The sequence below is a fragment of the Anser anser genome (genome assembly GCF_964211835.1).
Source record: "Anser anser genome assembly, chromosome: W".
Lineage (NCBI taxonomy): Eukaryota > Metazoa > Chordata > Aves > Anseriformes > Anatidae > Anser > Anser anser.
The window spans coordinates 16326924-16347805 of NC_139731.1; the positions used below are offsets into that span (position 1 = coordinate 16326924).

At 44.6% G+C, this 20882-nt stretch overlaps 1 protein-coding gene across 5 annotated transcripts in view; it reads left to right on the top strand.

The window, feature by feature from the left end:
- LOC310888633 (WD repeat-containing protein 7) overlaps positions 1 to 20882 on the top strand; it is a 114382-nt gene that overhangs the window by 65859 nt on the left and 27641 nt on the right. For all 5 annotated transcript variants that reach the window (XM_083815529.1, XM_083815532.1, XM_083815533.1 and 2 more), the window contains 4 exons: positions 4463 to 4649; positions 14292 to 14409; positions 15200 to 15349; positions 15957 to 16039. In XM_083815529.1, the coding sequence (XP_083671655.1) occupies positions 4463 to 4649; positions 14292 to 14409; positions 15200 to 15349; positions 15957 to 16039 (538 nt within the window). The remainder of the gene's footprint in view (positions 1 to 4462; positions 4650 to 14291; positions 14410 to 15199; positions 15350 to 15956; positions 16040 to 20882) is intronic.

The window sequence follows — 20882 nt, forward strand, 5'->3', positions numbered from 1 at the left end:
GCACCCAGCGTAGCTGCTCGTCTGCAGCTGGGAATTCGTGCAGGGTTTTAGTAGCATCGTTCGGTCTGACGTGTAAGAGTTGGGGATGGTTTCTCTTCAGTCTCTTTGTTTTTCTCCTTGCATACAGGAGCAACACAAATGTAATTGTAAATTGTTTATTTTTTTTCTATGAATAAAATGCAGTCTGCATTATTGACATGCACGGGAGCTGCCTAGCTTTTTAATAAACTTTAAGACCATGCTTGTGAAAAGAGATTTAAAAAAAAACCAACGCCTACATATTCATGTCAGTTCTGAAATTACCGTAAAAGCTGAAGCCGTTGCACCTATTGCAAGAACGGAACATAAATGATTTGAAGAGATCATCAGGAGAAAAGAAGTCTCTTCTAGCATAAATTCAGTTGAAATTCAGTTGAAAAAATGAAACACATCAGAATTACATTTAAAGTAAAAAAGATACTGGAAATGAGCTCTGTAAAATTAGGATATTTGTCGCTGAATGTGATCAAAACCTTTTTTTTATAAAAAAAAAAATCGTGATTTTAACATCAGAAATAATCTTCAAATAATGCAACTAGTTATATTTTAGTTTAGGCCAGAAAACATTCTCTGGTTTACACCTCTCTGAAAGATGACACAAGCTATGCGATAGACGTTCACTGCTCTAGGAGAAGGAAGGGACTGAGGGACATGGATTGTTAACCCAGATACCCAAACTTATTTCTCGCTTTCTGCTGGCATTTCACACAGGTGTATGTCAAACCAGGGAAAAAAACTCATCCAGAAAAGGTGACAATTGGGTTTAATTTCTTGTAGAAAAACTGTGCCCACGGACAGGGGAAGAAAGGGAAGACTGAAAAATTCGTTAGAGCCATGATTCTTCTCTTTTATTTTTTTTATGTAAAGTCCAAAAATATGACTTAACTTGTTTTGAATCTTTTCTGAGTCCATCATTTTTATTTAGTTGGAACTAGATCTTGTGGCAGATTATGAGAATGGGAATCAGAGTTATCAGTGTCTTGTTCGTGCCTGTGCTATTGATTTTCCTGAGCAAATTATTTAATTTTTTTAAAATCTATCTGCAAAATGAGGATAACAATGCTGACGGATGTAATATGTTTAAAGCTCTTGAGATCCAGCAAGGAGAGGGAAAGGCATTTTAGAAATTCAGACGGGTGCATGCATTCAAAACAACCGGATACGCTTTAGCATTCAGGTCACGTTTTCATTAACAAAAATGACATAAGCAGGTAAGACTCAAGCCTTTATTTTTGTGTTCAGGTAGATGCTGGGAAAAGTGGGCAGACTCCGAAGTACGGCACTCTGCTTTCTGGAGGAGATAGCTCCGTGCGTGCTGCCGTACGGGAGGGATGTTCCCGGTGAGGACACGTGGGAGGGGATCCGGAGCATGGGCAGATTCGTTTTCTCTAGCCTACATTTTGAAAGCACTTAATAATTAGGTCCAAAATGTCGTCCCCTGCTAGCTGGGAGAACTCCACTCTGGTTCTGGTCCCCATGTGAACCACCGGTGCCACCGCAGCACCCTGGTGCCCCCCCAGCACGTCCCCGCGCTGGTCCCGCGGCGGTGGCAGCGGCGGTGTCCCCTGCCTCGGGTGGGGAGCAGAGGGGCCCACGAGCGGCCCCCATCAGCCGGGCTCTTCCCGGGCTAATTACCTCTTTACTGCGCTGACTCTAATGTGACATGTTTATTGCCTTAACTAACAACTCATTAGCTTAGTTGATGTTTTTGTCAATATTAATTCGTTCATTTAAGCCGAGTCAAAGCTTAAACAAAGATGTCCAGGCTGAGAAACGGGCAGCAGAATGACTTTTGTTTAGTTCATCTTTTTCTTTAGCTCAATTTACACAAGGTAGGTGTCAACAGGAGCGGCGCTAGGAGCATCCCTACAAGCAAGGCCGGCGTATTTCATTGCAGTAACGTCTGAGTAGTCACGCTTTTTAATAAGAATCCTGTATTTGAGACAGAAAACTCACACAAATTAAAGCTTTGTGGCCTGCCACGCTCGTTAAGAAGAAGATTCCAGTTCGTTTGTTACACACACATCACGGCTTGGTGTGAATTTGCTGTTGTCTGCTGTTGGCTCTTCTGGAAGCTTAAAATGACAGGCGGTGTATTTAATAAAACCAGAAACTCGTGGAAGATGGTTCTGAAAACTAAAGAAAAACCTGTTAAAATCAATAGGTTATCTTTACTGCAATAGCGAGCTAAATGAATGTTATTAAGAGGTAACAAATAATTATGTAGAGATAATGATAAATTACCTTTATCTGGGAGCGTTGCTTCAGCGTTCCCTTGCATTTATATATAAGCAATTACTTTTATTTTAATGAAAAACTAATCTGTTGGATGAAATTATACAGCACGCTTGCTGAGTAGGCAGAACCTGGATGAGAATTTGGATTTGTCGGCCTTGTTGGGGGCATCGTTCCTCTCGCCATGTCTCAGCTATATTTCTCTCTAAGAGAAAAAAAGATATCGTGGGAGGAAGGAGCCAGTTGATCAAGATGGAAACCAGTGCTGTGACGTAGTTGTAGAAAAACGGGTGGGCTGGGGGGGCAGCCTTGGGGAAGGGAGGGAGGGAAACCTGCCTCCTGCTCGCCGTGCGGCGCTCACCTTTCGGGTGCCCTAGCTGCAAGGCAGAGCCCGCCGTCCCGAGCTGCCTTCGTCTTGTGAGCCTCGTAATAATAGGAACAGCTAGCTCAGTGCTTGGGGGAAGTTAATTCGCCCCAGAATTCTGGATTGTCAGCTGCTTTCCGTGAGGGAGGGAGATCGCTGCTGGCTTTTGTTTGTTTTCAAGACACGACCTGAGGGCACGGTGCCGGTGGCAGTCACTGTGGCAGAAGTGTCTGCATGGGGAGCGCACCGAAACCCATCAGAGATGGCCCAAAATTCATTTCCTTCACCCGTGTGAGGTCAGTCTCACACTAGTCGGAACCGATTCAACACTGTCACAGGCCAGGACATGAGGACTCCCGGCACCGTTTGGAGAAGTTCCCAGTAACTGGTGGTGCTGGGCTGGGAGGGCTGAGCCGGGTGGCATCCGCTGCCCAGGAGCTGCTCCTTTTACCCCAGGTTTTCTTGTAAGTGCGTTTGTTTATGTGCAGCAAGAGCATAGCTCTGGCATTGTTTCTCTACTTTTTTATTCAATTAAATCTCAGGTAAGATGCAAAATTTAAAAATGAAAGTTTCCAATAGCCTTATGCCTAACCTTTTACTTAGTATCTGGTGATAACACGTGCAAGGACTGGCTTTGCACGTCTACCTCCGTGATGTTTTGTTATCTTGTTTGATAAACCCAGTCAAGCGTGGCAAAGAGAAGGGTACAGCAGGGCACCGTGCCGCCTCTGCTCTGCCGCCTTTGTGTGCGGCTGGGGACGGGACTTCATACATAACCCATCGTTAATTCATCTGGTGAGCATTGTAATACCACGAGTCACCTGCGATTCAGTTGGGTTTTCAGTGTATATAGTAATCTCAAGCGTTGGCAGTGTAATTGAGCTGTTAATTAACGTACCATCCTTTTAATGCGACCTTCTGGGCAGCTCCTGCCTCTCGGGCTGCGATGCTGGCAGTGGTTTAGCCACCAGCAGTAACCGATCCCTGCTCACGTGCGCAGGGGGCTGTTACTGAGCGTTCACGCCCTGTGCCGTGTTTCTGTAGCTGGAGACCGCGGCCCGGCTCCGGGAGTGCTGCGATCGCTCTGTTGTGCGTCCGGAGACACAACGACACGGAGGCTTTACAAATAATTTCATTCCGCTGCCTAAATAAAGCATTACTAATCCCCATGCATTTAACACTGAGGAGCTTTCCGTAGGAAGTATATTTGGCCAGGAAGGAAAATCCTTGCTGTAAAATTGGCTCTCTGGTTCCCAGATTGCCCGGGCCGCTCAGCGGCGGGCAAGAATGAAGCAGAAATTTAAAAATTTGTGTTTCTGTACTAAGCAGTTTTTCTGATCCTCCCTTTCCGATGGGCTCACTTCAGAGCATCGCTGTTTCTGTAGCCTGCCTGCCTGCCGTGGGTTTAGCTAAACGTGCTGCTGCGGGGTGTGGGTGCCGGCTGTCTGAGACGATCTGCGCCGACCTTCCCTGCCTTTGAAACGCTGTTAGCATCTGTACCGGGGACTGTCGTGGCTTACTCTCCGGGATCCTCCGTAGTGAAAAGCCACGGCACGGAGAGTCTCTGGGCATCAAATGCCTTGCAGTTAATTAGCATAATTGACATCCACAGAAGCACGTTTCTCTATTTTCATTGACTCTGGAAGGCGCTGCAGTTGTAAGCTGCTGTCCCTCCTTAGCGAGATAAAGCCGTGGGGTGGTGTGTTCTGTGAACACGTTTCCATGCGACGTGTTTCCCACCAGCAAGCAGTTCAAAACAAGAGAGCCAAATCAATTCCCCAGTTCTCTTTCATTGTACCAGTTCTCTCCCGTTCTGCTCGGCAGGCAAGGCATTGACGTTTCTGCTGCTGCAGCCGCCGAGCCCCAAGCTGCCCGCGCACAGCACCATCCGCAGAACTGCCATCGACCTGATCGGCCGCGGCTTCACCGTCTGGGAGCCCTACATGGACGTCTCTGCTGTGCTCATGGGTCTTCTGGAGCTCTGTGCCGACGCCGAGAAGCAGCTTGCTAAGTAGGTATCTCCTTAATTCACTTACACAAACCCTCGTGTCTTTCTGACTTGCAGCTCCTGGTTTTAGGAGTTGGTTCGAGTACAAATAGCTGAATTACTTGGCAAGAAGATGGAAAAAGGAATAATTACTTGTTTCAAGTTCTGCCTTTGAAGCAGTATCATCTAATCTAACATACGCTGTGCGGCCGTGTGCGGCTCTGGTGCGCGATCTCGGAAGAGAGAGGGTGTGAGCGCTGGCCGGGCGGATCGGGTCGCCTGTGAGCGGCGGCCCTGCGGCGCTCGCCCCTCTCAGCTCTGAGCCGTCCCATCCCAAACTGGCAGACACCGAGTATCTGGTAGGCAACCTGCTGGGCTGCAGAGCACGAATCCTCTGGTCGCATCAGCAGTAACTTTGAGAAAACAAACGAGTGAAGGCAACTCTATGTCTAAAATACATATGTCCATTTTTTTATAATACCTTGTTACCCTTTTCTAACCATAAAAGTAGTATTTTCAGAAGGTATCTTGCACCAGCGTGTGCAAAAAAAATACATGGATTTTTGTCCCATGGTTTTATGAGCCATCCTATCAGAATATGAACTGGTTTGGAAAGCACACTTTGGGAAAGGTGGTTATTTGGTCAGTAACACGCTATTAATAGCATCAAGGTAACTTGTAGATTTAAGGACTGCTAACAAATCATGAACTCAATAGACCACAGCCCGTCTCTTGGGCCAGAGGACAACTTATTAAAGTGTCCCAAATAAAGATTTATATAGTATGCTGTCTCATATCTGTTCTAGTCTCCTTGAAATAAAATCTTTCAGTTCGGTATTTGTAGCTGGGTCTGAAAAGGAAGGGGTGTGTGAATTTCGTCCTGACGTCTGACACTTTAGCGTAAAACACATGCTAAAAATGTAATGTGGTTTATGTATTTTTTTCTTTGCACGGAACTCTAAGTGCACATATGTTCAGTAACTTAAAAATAACTGTAGCTGTAAAACTTCAGGTCTGTCTGCGCAGCAGTAGAATAATGTGTCTATCAAACCCATTGGCTGGATCTGCTCCCTAAACGTTTAAAATATATATGTTAGACATAACATGATAGGCTGATGAATTAGAGTGAAATAAGAATCAGTTCTCTGAATTTGAGGATAGCATTGTAATCTTGCCTGCCCTGTTTAATATTTGTTAAATCACAAAAAAAGTATTGCCTTTACTTACAGGGTAGCAAACAGATTTTCCATTGTCTTAGGGCCAAGCGAATAGAACTTACGATGCCAGAGCTACCACAGCTAAAGGACTCGCTTTAGTCTTTCACAAATGGTACGGGATAGTTACTGTTCTAAAATTAGTGTGTGATTTGAAAGATCATCTTCCCTTCAGGGCTGCCCCGCGGACAGTTTGCCACCTGCCAGGGTGTGCGTCCTCCTCCCTCCCCTCCCCTTGCTGCGTGTCGCTGGCTGAGGCAGAGACTGCGCAGCCCTTCTTTTTCCTATTGTTGTTTTCAGTTCAGGTCTTCTGTTCACTTCATTTATCACAGACGAGATTCTGCACTAGCTGGTGCCATATCCTATCAATCACACCGTCGAATAATTACAGCTAAATGCCTAGGTGAAGTCATTAAGATGCCTTGCCTAATAAAGGTAGCATCTTACACGTCTTCCGTTACGATCGTGGAATTCTTGAATTTTAGCATTTGGGTTTTTTTAACGTAATGTGACTTTACATGAGTCGAGTAGCATTTCTGTTGAATATCCCCAGATTTTACGATATGAGAGCCAAATGCAATAAACTGGGGACCTGATTCTCACACGAACAGTCTTTGCTCGCACTGTTAATCTGATTAATGGCAGCAGAGCTATTTGCACAGCACAGGGTTTTGCAGTATAGTCTTTATTTTTATTATTGTTTGCTGTAAAATCGACCATCTTGTTTGAAAATTGCTCTAAATCACTATCTGCATAAATTTGTCTTTATTTAGTTTTTACCAAAAAAGCAAACCACTTGGGTATGCAAAAGGAAAGGCCCTGATTTGTCTGTGTAGTTAAAGTAAAAAGAAAATAAGAGCAGCAACCACAGCAGGCTGTCTGTGCGAAACAAAACAACGATGCTATGCTTTATGGGCTTCCAAAGCTATTTCAGGCTTCCTGCTTTTAATGTAAAACCCTGAAAAATATTAGTGGGTGTACATTAGCGCTGTTGAGACAAAATTCTCATTTGTCAGTACAGTTACTGCACAGGAATGAATTAATCCCTAGCTGCAACATAGAAAACGTAGCTCCTGCTCTAGGTGGAGGATTGCCATGAGCAGATACAAACTTCATATTTATTTGGTTGTTAGTATGAATTAAATGGTAGTATCAGACTTCTGCAGGCATCCAGTTGGAAAATAACTCTTACTAAAAATATGTAAATAATCTGATAAATAATAATTCTCATCACACAAGAAATGATTGATGGTTTTTCTAGGAGAAACTTAGAATGTTTTCGTTTCTTAAGTTTGTATCCTTCGACTGTGATAACTTCATAATTCCAATGCCCAAAAATTTGGGTTCTGAATTTTGACTGCGTGCTGCTGGGACGTTTCCCTGCAGGGTATAAAGCCAACTCTTCAGCATGTGCGAATCGTGCTGCTGCTGTTGATTTCAGCACAGCTTTCCCAGTTTGCTCCAATTGCAAATTTTTATGTCTGGCACCCCAAGCGTTGTGTGAATATTCGCTTTTATTTTTTTTTAAAGTTTCATGTTTAATATTTATTTTATGTAGTGTTTTCTACATAATGTTTTAATTAGTGGTATTCCTTAAGTGTTAATTAGTAAGCTACTCATTAATTGATAAACCACTCATTAATGAGGAAGCAATTTCAATCCTATAGGAAGACTCCATGACTGGTCTGTAAAATTTTATTTGCAAGGTTTTTGCTCAGGAAAAAAAAAAATCTTCTGTCTAAAATTGCAGAGGTCATCATAATTGATTATTTGGGTATTAATTGTGCTGTATTTCTTTTCTTAAAGTGTGGAGGTTCCTTTCTGAGTAGGTGCTTTGCTTTGTGGCATTGCTACTGTCTGTCAAGCTTCTGGATACATCCTGAAGCGTGGGGGAGAAGGAATTGTACGTTAAAGGGGAAGGAGACGTCTGCTTTAAACTGCAATAGGCCTCTCAGTAGCCAAGGGAATATCGATAGGGACGTATAATTGTGTGGGTAGCATGAGGAGGGTGGTTGGTTATCGTACAGATATTCTTCTTTACAGCGTTGCTGCAGTAAAATTGGTTTCAGGATTAAAAATTCTATTCTAAACAATTATTATTCTATTCCGAGCCTGTTGTTTGGTAAGTCACAGTAAATGCTGTTCTGTGGTGAAACTGGTATGTCCTTCTAGTTAGAAACACCTGAACACCTCACAATAATGTTTATAAATAAAAATAGAAATACGTATTTTTAGATGATTTTGTTTTTGTCAAGAATATTTTTTCCTGTGGTAATAACTTCTGGCAGCACAAGCACTTTTAGAAGCCCTTTAGAAGTTATTTGAGAACTTAGTTCTGAAAACGGCTGTGTTAGGGATTGTATTTTATGAATGAATTTATAACTGGTTATTAATGAAGGCACATGCGTTTCACGTGGTACGTGCAGCGAAGGGCTGACCAGGTTTGTCTTAACACCGTGCGTGTGTCTTGACATCCGTGTGTGGACGTACTGAGATTTCTGGCTTTCTTTTTACGTTAGATTAAGTCAGATATTACCAATTGTTCATAGCGGTTTAAATTTCCTCGGGCTTTAAAGAATGAGCGATCGGTGTGTGTTGGGGGTTAAGGGAGAAATATGTACAAGGCGGATGCAGGTTGTTATTTGTCTGAACCTCAATTATTTCTCGTGGCCTGACAAAGAAGCCCAGACGTTTGCCTTCCCAAAGAAGCCCGTACGCCCTATTGTATTTAGATGTGGGCTTGCACAAACCGAGTGAATACAGTTCTTCAGCAAGTAATTTTCATCTCGCTATTACATCCTTAGCTGTCATAAAGATTAGTATGGCCCCCTATACCCAGAGCACTGAATAAATGAATGTATCAGCATGTAGCCTTGAGGAGCCCAATGCAATTTTCATCATGATAAATTGCATAATAAGCGAGAAAGTGTTTGCTTATTAATCCATAACAAGATTTAGATTGAAAATGGCCTGTTACATTCGTGACAGATACAGTACTGACTGCAGACAGACTAAGATGGAAAGAAACAGAGCAACAATGTGTGCAGGGGGTTAAGTGTGCATCTTACCCTCGCGGTGCCCTGCTGAGCTGCCCCTTTTTGTGCCTGATTTACCGTGTACACAATAACAGTGCACAGCTGCCTGGCTTCTCTCCCCGATGTTAAGAACGTTTTATGAAAGAGCTTTTATGTCAAGCTTGTGCTTTAAGAAGAAAAAAAAAAAAACAACACATTTATTGACCAAAAAAAGCGGTGTTTTCTTTTTTCCCTTCTGAATTAAATAAATATCTGAGCTGAAATCCACAACTCTGATATTTATAACTCCTCCGCTCACCCAGTTCATCCCAGTCCCCAAAGACCGTAGCGTGCTAGCCAGCCGTGCCGAGTGAGGCTGCTCAGGCATGAGGATTAAGAGTATTTTTCTAGCATTTATTAGGCTTTGATTTCTTGGCATGGATGACTGTAGGGAGCGGTGCTGCCTGCAATTTTTGCTCTTTGAATTACAAGCTACACTATGATACAGATTATGACGCCATATACCAGAATTAACAAATTATCTTTTAGTTGATCCATATGTTATACATAAACGTGTACTAAATAATTAGGCTAAATATTGTTAGGTTTGGTTGTGTTTAGTGGAAACCTTTAGTTTTGCGTTCATATGAATTCTGCCCGTGCAAACGTGTGCTCTGTAGTAGGGACATCCCTACTGTTCAACTACAGGGGAACAACTTCAGAGTATGGCCTAAACAGTTGCCGAAATTGAGGTTTTAAAAGGAGAAATGAGAGCTGGTGAGGTGGCAAGCTAGCACTGCTGCAGTGGCAGCAAAGTTTTAAGCCTGGCAGCAGCAGGGATTTGCATCCTCACCAGGTCTGGCCTAGACCTTTCATTGCGGGCGGCTGGGGTCTGCTTCGCCTCCCGACAGCTGCAGGACACGCAGCGCCTGCAGCGCGCCTTGGCGAGGCCGGGCACCCGTGTGGTGGTCGGGGACCAGGAGGAGGAGGAGGAGGAAGCTGAGTCCCAAGCTTCATGCCGGGAAGGAAGTTTGGGCCCTTCCCCTTTGTTCAGCCATCGCTTCAATGCACACGTCGAGAAATGTAGGGGTCTGATGGCTAGATTTTGTGTTCAGCACCATCAACACCTTTTCCTTCCCCATTTTTCCTAGAGATAACCTGCAGCTCTCCTGAACTACCGTGTTCATTTTCACTGGTTTCTAGAATCAGCTTTTTAACTGTATCCTCCTTATTTCTGTAGATGGTAAAGTATACGTTTAAAGTAGGTTTAAAATCACTGATTTTAGACAGGGATGGTATGGAGATTCCACTCACTTACTTAAGAATGTAAAATGGTTTTGTACATTTTAAGAGCGTCAGTTTCTATCTAAATGCTTATCCTGATTTATTAACTTTTTCAGCTGCACAATTGTGAATAAGGTTACGTGGTTATGCAAACAATTTGAGTAACAAAATGCTTGAAAACATACCTGCTAATAAGAATCAGCATTTCTTTAAGAAAGCAGATGAGAAAGACAAATGAAAAACTATGTAGAGTATTTGGACCCCAGTTTCTTATTTCTGAGGTTAATTTGTGATTTCGGTGAGCCCCCGGTGCCCGGCACTGCGCACACACGTGCTGTGACATCGCTGAGGGTTGCAGCCCGCAGAGTGGGCTCCTGTAACCCAGGGGAGTTTTGTCGTGCTCCCGATGCCACCCAGTAGGTGCGGTGACCTGAGGGCGGGTGTCCTCGCGGCGCCCGGCAGAGGTGCGTGGCTCTGGAGATCTGTGAGGTGAGATGGATCTGGGCTGCAGCTGGAGGCTGCTTGTAGTCTTCAGAGAGCAGCTCTCAAACTCTTTCCTCAGCTAGCGTGGGGCTTTGTGTAACGCAGCTCCAAACGTCCTGCTTGTGAAGAGGTTCTTGTTATCATAGGTATCTACAAAAAAATAGTAATTCTTTCTTTTGTCCTAAATACGGGGGTGTAGCAGCGTGTTGCTGTAAGACATCATCTCAGGCCGTCACAGGATGGCCACTGTCACGTTGTGATTTCACTCAGACACAGCCTTTCTCCATTGCCTTCCTGAAGGTACTTAATTAATCTGTCTTAACCTGCCACCTATAAAAACAGCAATCCCACCTCTTCTCTTTGCTAGTACAGCTGCCGAGGAGTTCTGGGGTTTGCAGAGGGTTCTCGGGGCGCCTTGGGGAGCGCTATTTCCCTGGCCGTGCAGGAGAGTGACCAGTGGGAATCGGCCGTCTACACGTCAGCCAAAAGGCACCAGTCAAAAGCATAAATAGATGTCAGAGGCAGGGTCCCTGCCGTTGTGTGCAGGTGGAATATTGGCTCTGGTGTCAGAAGCGTGCGTTACAGGACGGGCTGCAACCATTTTGTCCGACGCGCTCACAAAAATCATTCCTCAAATGTCCGCTGACGGGCCGCGGTGGGAGGCCGGGGGCAGGAGGGACAGCACACGTTGCCTTCCTGCGTTGGGCGTAGTGCCGACCTAACACCCACGGACGTGACAACAGAAGCCCGGGCACGAAAGGCAGCCCTTCCCTCCGTGCGCTGGTTTTGCATCTGCCTCGGTTTTGTTGGGGGGTTTTGGTGCGGGGTGCCCGCTCCACCCGCGCAGCCGCCTCCTGACAGGGGCCGTGCGGAGCAGCTGGCCGCCCCGGGAGGGGGCTAATCTCTGCCCACACACTGCCGCTGCTGGGCGATGCTAATGAAATAACAAAAAGCCTGTTGCTTTTCAGGGAAACGCACGCTTTACCAAGCACCCTGTGAGGCAGAGTGCTGCTGGCAGAAACGGGAAGCCTTCTTACAGAAAAAAGGGCCGAGACGTTGAAGTTCTGGTTGCTTGTGGAAGATAATGAGTCCTGGAGACTCACGAGACTTTGATACCTGCTTCCTGCTTCATCACTTCTATCTGGAAAATCCTTACGTGACTTTTTTAAGTTATATTCAAATACGCTTTTACAAGGAAACAGGCTATAGGGACATCTTTGTAGTATTGCTGCAGAGACTTCCATTTTCAAAAGCTGTAGTTTTAATATATATACATGGGAATAATAATGTATACACAATGTATATGGGAAAGGAAATAACAATAAACTTTGGTTTGTATTTTAGTGAATTCGGGTCTATAAAACGGTAATCTGTACCTCGTCTTGTTGCTCCAGAAAAATGGTTCCTTTGGCAGAGAACACTTGAACCATGCTGAAATTCTTTGTTGCAAAGCATTTAACTTGTAAGCTTCCAGGAAAAAAGCTCTCATAAAATTATTTTTAAGGACACTTAAAAATTTGAAAAAAAAGAAAAAGAAGAAAAAAGAAAGGAGCAATTAAAAAGATAAGTAACTTAACTGTTCACTTATGTCGCTGCCTAAATTCTCTTTAAAACCATAAGTGGACTTTGCAGTAAGCTATTTATTTGACTTTGTAAACTTCTACTACTCTTAAAAAAAATAAAAAATCAGTAGGAATGAGTAGAAGAGCCCTGGGGAAGAAAAACCCTTCAAATAGTGCCCGAGGTGACATTTTCAGTGCATCTGATGAAATGACATGCCACGCTTACTTTCTCTTACCCACATTTTTACATGTGGTCTTGTGGGAGTGCTAGGAAATAAAACCTTTGTGCTTTCCATCCTGGCTCTGAAAATGCAGATTTCCTTCTGTCTTGGTTCCAGATAACATTATGCTGTAGACTTTACCTTTTTTCATGGAATAAAACTATCTTGTGTTGTCAACATGCGCTTAAATGCCATAGTTTAACAAAAAGTTTTGGTTTTATTAATACTTAACATGTATTTGTAATACAAACAGCTAAGGTGTAGAAATTCCTTTAAAAGAGGGTTTTGGTGCATTCTTAAAAATAATTTTTCATGATTTAGCAAAATCTCTGGGGAATTGCACTGTATTCAGATGGCTGACTAGTACCAGGAGTGAGCAAAAGAAAATGCCTTTCTTTTGTCTTTATTTAAGAAACAAAACAAAACTCTAGTGCTGCTTCTTGGTGGAAGTGTGGTCATAGCAGCAGAATATATGTTACAGGAAACTTGAAAATGTTTCAGAGCTGGCAAATCGGTTTGTGTCTCCCGTTCCTTTGTGCAGTAGACCTGTTGGAGCGTTTCCTCCGTAGGAAAGGCTACGTGTTCAGGCTAATCCCAACACACACCGGTTCCCAGATGCTTCTTCCCCTTCTGTAAAAGCCCAATTCCAAAAACATGTTCTTCCTTCTAGCTCTTTTCTGCCATTTCTTCCTCCCACACTGCTGCTGGTTTCTGTTGGGGAATTGTTCTCTCCCAGTGCATCAAAGCCAGCCGGTGAATACCGCTTTGCCACGATGGTCTTCTCCCATAATCTTTAACCATCATTAAAAGGGTTTCTTCAAGTATTGTTGAACTTTGTAGTCCAGTTCTTAGATGGAACGGATACACCCTTATGCAGTGGTTTGGTTTGCTAAAGGCACAGAGTTGTGAGCCCAAAGAGGTACCTGTGGGGGGGGCTATGGACTGCGGATGTGAGTGCAGGAAGGATCGGTAGAATTGCTGGGTAACGTCCAGTTAGCCCAACAAACACCCAGGCTGCCGTGGCGTAGGTAATGGTGATAGTTAAAGGAGTACCATGCTAAGAAATTAAGCTTTCAGACCAAAATTAGCTATGTATCTTGTTTGTCAGGTAACACACTGTCACAATTACCAAATACTGGATTTTACTTTTGCTGAATGTAGTTATCAGTTACTTGCTGTTACTTTATTGTTTCTTACATTTGTCTTCTCATAGCAAGTAGAAATGCTGTGTATGGAAAATTTAGATACCAGTTAATCCCTTAGTGTTATTTGAAGACTTGCGGTAAAAACCTGAGTGTTAGAAATGCTAAAGAGCATTAGAATAATTTCATAGTAAGTAGAAAGCACAAGGTACGAGGCTGTCTGTCATCTCTTCATGCTTCTGTAACTGAGTCGTGCGCTAAAGAAAATCACACTGAATAGATTCAGTGGCTTTAGGTCTTCAGGAAGCTTCTCGCTTTAATCTCCTGTAACCAGTGCTTAGCTGAATTAAGTAGAATTACTATAAACGGGATATTTTTCACCCTGCATTTAAGATTTTGTAAAAGAGTAAAACATAAATTCTTTGGAAGACATCCTTCATTTGCCTTGTCCTCACTTCTGTGATATGTATTCAGCACGTACAGATAATTTGTTAACAAGGCCTTTTTAACACTTTGGACAGATGCACATACTGTTTTCAATCTTCATGGTTAATTATTCGATTTTGTATTTGATGATAGAACACCCTGACTCCTAATCACTGCTCATTGTTGGGAGTCCATTATATTCTAACTGTTTGAGTGCTCCCGTTGACCTTGAACTGACATTATAAGCTGTTTCTAATCTTTTCACTCTATATTTCTAATGCTCCTTTTCTTTCTCCCCTCTTTGTCTGGTGCCCGTTTAGCATCACAATGGGGCTGCCCCTGAGCCCGGCAGCCGACTCTGCCCGCTCGGCGCGACACGCTCTCTCGCTCATCGCCACCGCCAGACCACCCGCCTTCATCACCACCATCGCCAAGGAGGTGAGCGCCTGGGCAGGGCTGGGCTCCAGCAGCAGTCCTCTGTGCTGGGGCACCGCGCTCCCGTGAAACAGAAGTAAACCCATGTCCTGCCCTTCGTCCCCAAAAGGGAAAACAAGCAAGCGTAATGTTTGTGTTCCTGCCGATCGGTCTTTCCAGTCACCCGTAATTAACGGTTGGTTTCATGCGGAACTCAATCCGTTGAGTTGTGCCTGCCTTAATTTGTTGTATCCTGATGTAGCGGCTATACAGACTTCAAATAGCAATGTGTAAAATCCCGCTTTCTTTTGGCAATGCAAACACCACCCAATTAAGTATGAATTCAGACTGGATGGAGATTTGGCCGTGCAGTCAGGGGGATGAAGAGGGGGGGCAGTGCTGTGAGGTTAGAGTAGGTTGGGCGCTGTCTTTCTGAGACCCGTTTGAGTGAACCCAGGTGCTTGGAGCTTTTGCTTGGTCAAAAATGGCCTGTTACAAAGTAGATATTTAATACCCAAAGAAATATGCAGCAATGTGTGAAAATTATGGAATCAGGACCCAAGCATTTGCTCATCTTGACCTGTAGTTTTACAAGATTGAGAACTAAAAAGGTAGACCTGTGTTTACAAACTGCCTCAAGGATAACCAACCATGAGCTCTACTCATAACTGGGTCTGGGAAATAACCCGTACGTCTCAAAGGGAAGCAAAACGTTCTGCGTGGTACGGGCTCTCAAAGTAACATGCGTGTAACAGTAAGCAGAGATGGAGAATACGTAGCAAGGGGCGTTTGCATAAACCCTGCTCTTTGCTAGGTGCACAGACACACCGCCCTGGCTGCAAACACGCAGTCTCAGCAGAATATTCACACCACCACTCTTGCTCGGGCTAAAGGAGAGATCTTACGAGTCATTGAAATACTAATTGAGAAGATGCCGACCGACGTTGTGGACCTTCTTGTGGAGGTAAGGCTGTTCTGCCATAAATCTTTGATTTTTTGATGCAGCAGTGAGTAACTTACTGGCCTGGACTGGCACTGTAGAGCTTCATTCTGTGTGGGCCATAAACCTTTTACCACCCAGCTCATTTTTAAACTTAAAAGGTTTAGACTTCTTTGTTGAAGAAAAGAAAGAATTTGCTGGTGGTACAGGTGTGCAATCGTACTTGAACACACTGGGGGATCACATGGACATTTTTATCCTTTGTGTTCCTTGCTGCTCACAAATTTTGCTGAGGAATGGTACAGGTGATGGAATAGTTTTGTAACTTTGGTACTGATGCTTTGAAGCCTTCTTAACAAGAGAGCTACTTACAGGGCTCCAATAGCTTATGTTTACCAAAAATTAGTCTTCTAATAATTGTTTTCTGGTGCTCTGAAGGGTTCAAGATGCCAGTACCATTGCTGTGGTAAGCACTATTACATGCAAGACAGTTTTGGTTTCTTTTATCCCAATCATACTTTAAACTTAGATATGAAAGCTGCAGTCAGGCACAGGAAATTTTTATTTTTGCCTGTCAGAAGGTTTATTATGAAATACATAATAACAAATAACAGTAACTTTTGTTTCCAAGGTTATGGACATCATCATGTATTGCCTTGAAGGATCTTTAGTTAAGAAGAAAGGTCTTCAGGAATGCTTTCCAGCCATCTGCAGGTAAGCTCTACCCTCAAGAGTACTGTGAAGAAAATAATAAGGTCACCAGAAAGATATATTTCTTGCTTGGAGTGAAACGGTCTTTTGTATGATACTTGCCCCTTAAAAAAACAAATGTGAAGAGTGGATTTTAGCTCACCTGTAAGCCTTTACAGGCTTTTAATTTTCATTCACATCTGGCAGATGTGGACCAGAAAAGAAAAGCGTTAACAACTCTTTAAAGTTCAGGTATTTTAAAAGTCCAGAAAGATGAAAACATTGTGCAGTCTCTTGAAAATCTGTGTCCTACTGCCCCTTCATACATCCCGGCTGCTCCGCTGGAACAGCTGCACAATCTGACCAGGTTAATCGTACGGCTTTCTTGCAAAGGGTGTATAAATATCTTTGTTGCCGTTGTTGCAAAAATGATAATAACATTCTTGAGTAACAAGTCAGATTCCCGTGTGCAGGACCTGCTAATGAATTAGCTGACACCATCATACAGGCTGCAGGGAAAAAAATAAAAGGGGCGAGGCGGGGAACTGACTCACATGGTGAGAGCAGAAAATAAGGGTTTGGCTTGGGGTGTCTGGGGGCCTAGTCGTGGCGGGTTGTTCCCAGATACCCTGTGCAGCTGGCGTGCACTGTGGTGGCTTCCGTAAACACCTTTCAGCCAGCTGCTGCCCGTTAGTACGCTGAGACCAGGCCAGGGGCAGCCAGTTTGAGGTAGGTGGCAGAAGAAGGTTTCCAGGTGTGCTGAAGACACAAGCTGTCCACGCAAGCATCTCGCGCTGCTGTCCTAGAGGCAAGGCCAGTACCCGTGAGGTGGTAAGACGCAGGCAGTGCCAGAGGCCTTCCTGCAGGAGCACCCTGCTTATTCTGACCCGTGACCGTCCGCCAGGCACCCTCCGGGCACGCAGCTTGTGCTCCGGACGCTCAGTGGGCAGCGGTGCCTGGCGGCCCCAGCACCATGGGGGCTCCTGGCCCCGCCGCCTGCCTCGCAGCGCCGTCCCCGCCGTCCTCCCCGCGGGCAGAGCCCTGGAGGCCCGGGTGCTGCGCGTCTCTCCCACTGGCAGCACCGGACGATGCGCAGTTTGGGAAGCAGGAACAGAAGCTGAGCTCAGACGACACCTCCTAGGGGCCGGCTCTGCCTCCCTGCGCTGCCGGGTCCTGCGGCAGGAAGCAGGACACAAAGGCTAAGTCTCATGCTGGGTGCAGGGGATGGAATTGAAATAAAACTTCACCAGATCGGAGGAGCCCGGCTGGTGGCTTTCGAGCTGCCTCGTGGTCTGCTCGGTGTGCAAATTCCCAATCGAGGCAGCAGCCAGCCAGTGAAAATAACCAGAGTTAATTGCAGAAGTCACAGGGGAGGAGAAGTGTGGCTGTGGTCCCCTGTGGCCGCACGTCCGCGTGGCCAGAGGGCACCGACAGGCACAAGGGGCTCCCGCTGACCTTGGGAGGGAGCTGAGCACCGACAGGCGATCTTGTCGTAGGCAGTTTCTGCTTCACTCTGCAACCGGTACTCTTAGTAGTAAAATGGGATTTAAGACACGTGAACATTTACAGCATCCTTAGACTATGATAAATATCCCAGTTACACTATTAAACTAGTACAGCCGATAAATTAAAACATTCATCTCTCAACCATTACATTTTAATTTAATAAGCTATTAAAATATTGAATAGTTTCAAGAAAAGAGCTATTATCCTGTTGACAGATAAGATACTGATAGAGGTAGTCTTCTTTCTTCCTGATACTTTAAAAGGCTTAATTTAGCATATAAATGCAAGGGCAAGTGGAATTAATGCAAAAAATCTCCCTGTTTCTGTTGTACTTTTATAGTTATAAGTTATCTTAAAATTTTCTTAAATTACAAGTAATATTTCCTATTACGTGTAGTTATAGCCACAGTAAAAATGATACAGCACCCCACTGATGTGATCATTCAGCCCAATGGAAATTTTCGTAAGATTTCAGCAAATCGTTGGATGTCTGGAGAGACTCCAAGTGGAAGCATTTCAACGTAATCCTACTATTAATTCTTTTAATATCCTAATGCTCCTTCTGCTGCACTGCATTACGTGCACACCTGTTGTGACTAAATCACTCAGGTGTCTAAATCGTTTCACTAGGTGTGCAAGTTCTTTTTTCTCATAGCTTTTAATAAAGTATTTCCGCAGTGTTCTGCCATGACAAATACTTGTTTGGTGCCTGCGCTGCATCTTTGAAGTGACGTCCCTGCTTTTAGTGGAACAGTAAAACCCACAGCTGTGAGCAGCAGTGTGCTGAGTTAAAGCCCCAGATTATCTTTCCTCTCTTTTTTTCATCTTCTTTCTTTTACTGTTGTACAAATGGAGCAGTCATGCTGCTAATTGCATGACTCGGTCCTGATGGGTTGTGATGAAGTAAATCCATCACCGTGCAGGAGTTTTTATTGCATATGATCATGGTTTTCCCATAAGTGGTATTTTTTTATAGAGGATTGTACTACCTCTACTACCTCCGTGCAAACTCATTTCTTACCAAAATAGAAAGTATGTAACGTATATGAAATATTTCTGAATTTCTTTAAAATTCTGAGGGATAATACTGGAGGCAGTAGAATTCTGTTCAACTTTGGCATTTTCCAGATTCAGCAGTTGCATACAGCTGATGGACTCTGCACGGTTGGGCCATGAACTTGTACAGTCTGCTGGCTTAAAGCCTTCTATGTAGCGCTCCAGTCTCACGCAGGAAAATAGTTTAAATTTAAAATAACAAATATTATATATTGCTTTTTTACTGGGGAACAGAGTGAAAACATCAAGGATTAGGCAAAGTGAGGTTATGCACAAAGCTCTCTACCTTGACTATTTGTAGAACTCAGGAAAGGAGAATTCGAGGAGTTTGCGTCCATCAGTCAGAGGTGCTGGTGTGGTAGTGCTGCAGGGAGCCTGAAGCCTGATTCCGTAGCAGGGAAGGAAAAAAGAATGAAATACACAAATGTACTGAAGAAAGAGGGACTAAATGTTAAAAATACATAATTGCATAAAAGTTTGGAAAAAAAGAACCTAAAATAGCATGACTGTTGCAGCTGGAAACGGGTGCAGCATGCCATTACGGAGGTCTTGGGTCCGTTATTTGCCTCCAGTTCCCTGCTGACATTTTGAAACAGAGTAAGTTTTTCATTGGGTGTTTGCAAATTGAGTCTCTGGTGAGTATCTCGTGCATCTGCCATGGAAAATTGCCCTCACAGCGCTGTTAGGGACAGACGTCAGGCCGGTGCTCAGGCCCACGCAGGAGCGCCGTCCGTTTTGCCCCTCTGCGGCGCTCGTGCTGCTGCCCGGCCCGTTCGGTGCCGTCGCTGCGACGCCGTAGTCAGTGGCACTGCGCTGCGGCTGCACGCGGGCGCGAGTGGGAGAGGCTGGTGAGGGAGACAGGGTCAGCGGGGCAGACGGGACCGTGCTTGTCTTCGTCTTCGTACACACGGCTCTCATTTGGGAAACGCAGGGAGAAGGATCCCAGTTCCCGCTCATCCTTTAATTTGGAGGGTTAGCTGGTACAAGCGACCGCAGCGCTGTTAATTGGGTTCCAGCAGAATCCCCCCCAAGTTACATTGAGCTGTCTTTTGGCTGACTGAAGTTTCTCTGAAGAGCAGTAATGGAGCAGCACTCAGAGCGGGGTTTCCATTAAGACGCCAATGATGGATATGGAGGCACCAGCTAGGCTTGCAAAAATGAATCCGTAGTGTAGTCTAAATATATGCTGGCATATCATTCTCTATTGAACTCTACCATACAGAGGTTTAGAAAGGGAGGCAAAGGATTAAAACGTTTAAATCAAGGGTGGTTGCAACAATACCGAGCTAACTAAATGATAAAGAGTGAGGCTAGAGAGCTGACAACGGAATGTCAGCCTAAGGAGTAGGGGCGTTATATAAAAGTAAACTCAAAAATGTCTATTTCCTTGAAGCTTTTTTCCACAAATCCTCCGTTGTTACGGAGACTGATGGATTCTTCTCCAAGAAAAATACTGACTCAGCTCTCTGTCTAAAGGGGCATTTAAATGCAGTAAGGAGAGAAGAGCCGTATGCTCCCCTGTAACAGCCGGTGATACTCCGTGTCTGCTGGGGGAGACGAGTGGGCTGTGCCCATTCAGAAGCGTAATAGAAATAAAGGGGATATAAAACATTTTATGTAGAAACTTTGTTGTATCCTGTTTTACTCGTGATGACAAGTCGTGTGTACTTTTATGTAAGGTTAAATATAAATCCTGAGTTTGCTGGTTCTGTGAAATAGCCTTACAAAGAGCCTCCTCCCTGTTCACCTGAGGCACGCGTTAACTGCCCAGGTGACTGCAGTTTGGCATGAAAGGGTGAAAAACGGGAGAGCTCTCTTATGACAGTCCCACGTGTTATTCTCTGTATAGGACGTGCTATGGACCCTGTGGCTACCTGTTTGCCCACAGCATTATTCTTTTTCTTTCCTGATTTTCATGACTGGCTCTTGCCTTTCCTGCTCCCTAGCTGCTTACCAACAGCTTTTGATTTTTTTTCTAAGCACTCCTCTTTTTTTTTTTTCTTAATAATAATTAAGAAGATATTGCTGCTGTTATCATTAAGTAACAAACAAATAAGTTGTGTTGCTGCCCTGCCCACCGCGAGCGGTCTGGGACTCTGTGCAGGAAACCATTTCCAGCCTACACAGCTTTTGTCTTTGTCTTGCCCCCCCGGGCTGGCGCTGCGCGCTGAGCTGCCGGCTCCTTCACAGCGGGCTCCTTCCCTTCGATCGGCCTCGAGGCCCCCGCCACCGAGATGCCGGCACTGCGAGGAGGGCGTCCCTGGAGCCCAGGAGCGAGGCTGGAAGCCGTGGGCCCGCAGCAGGG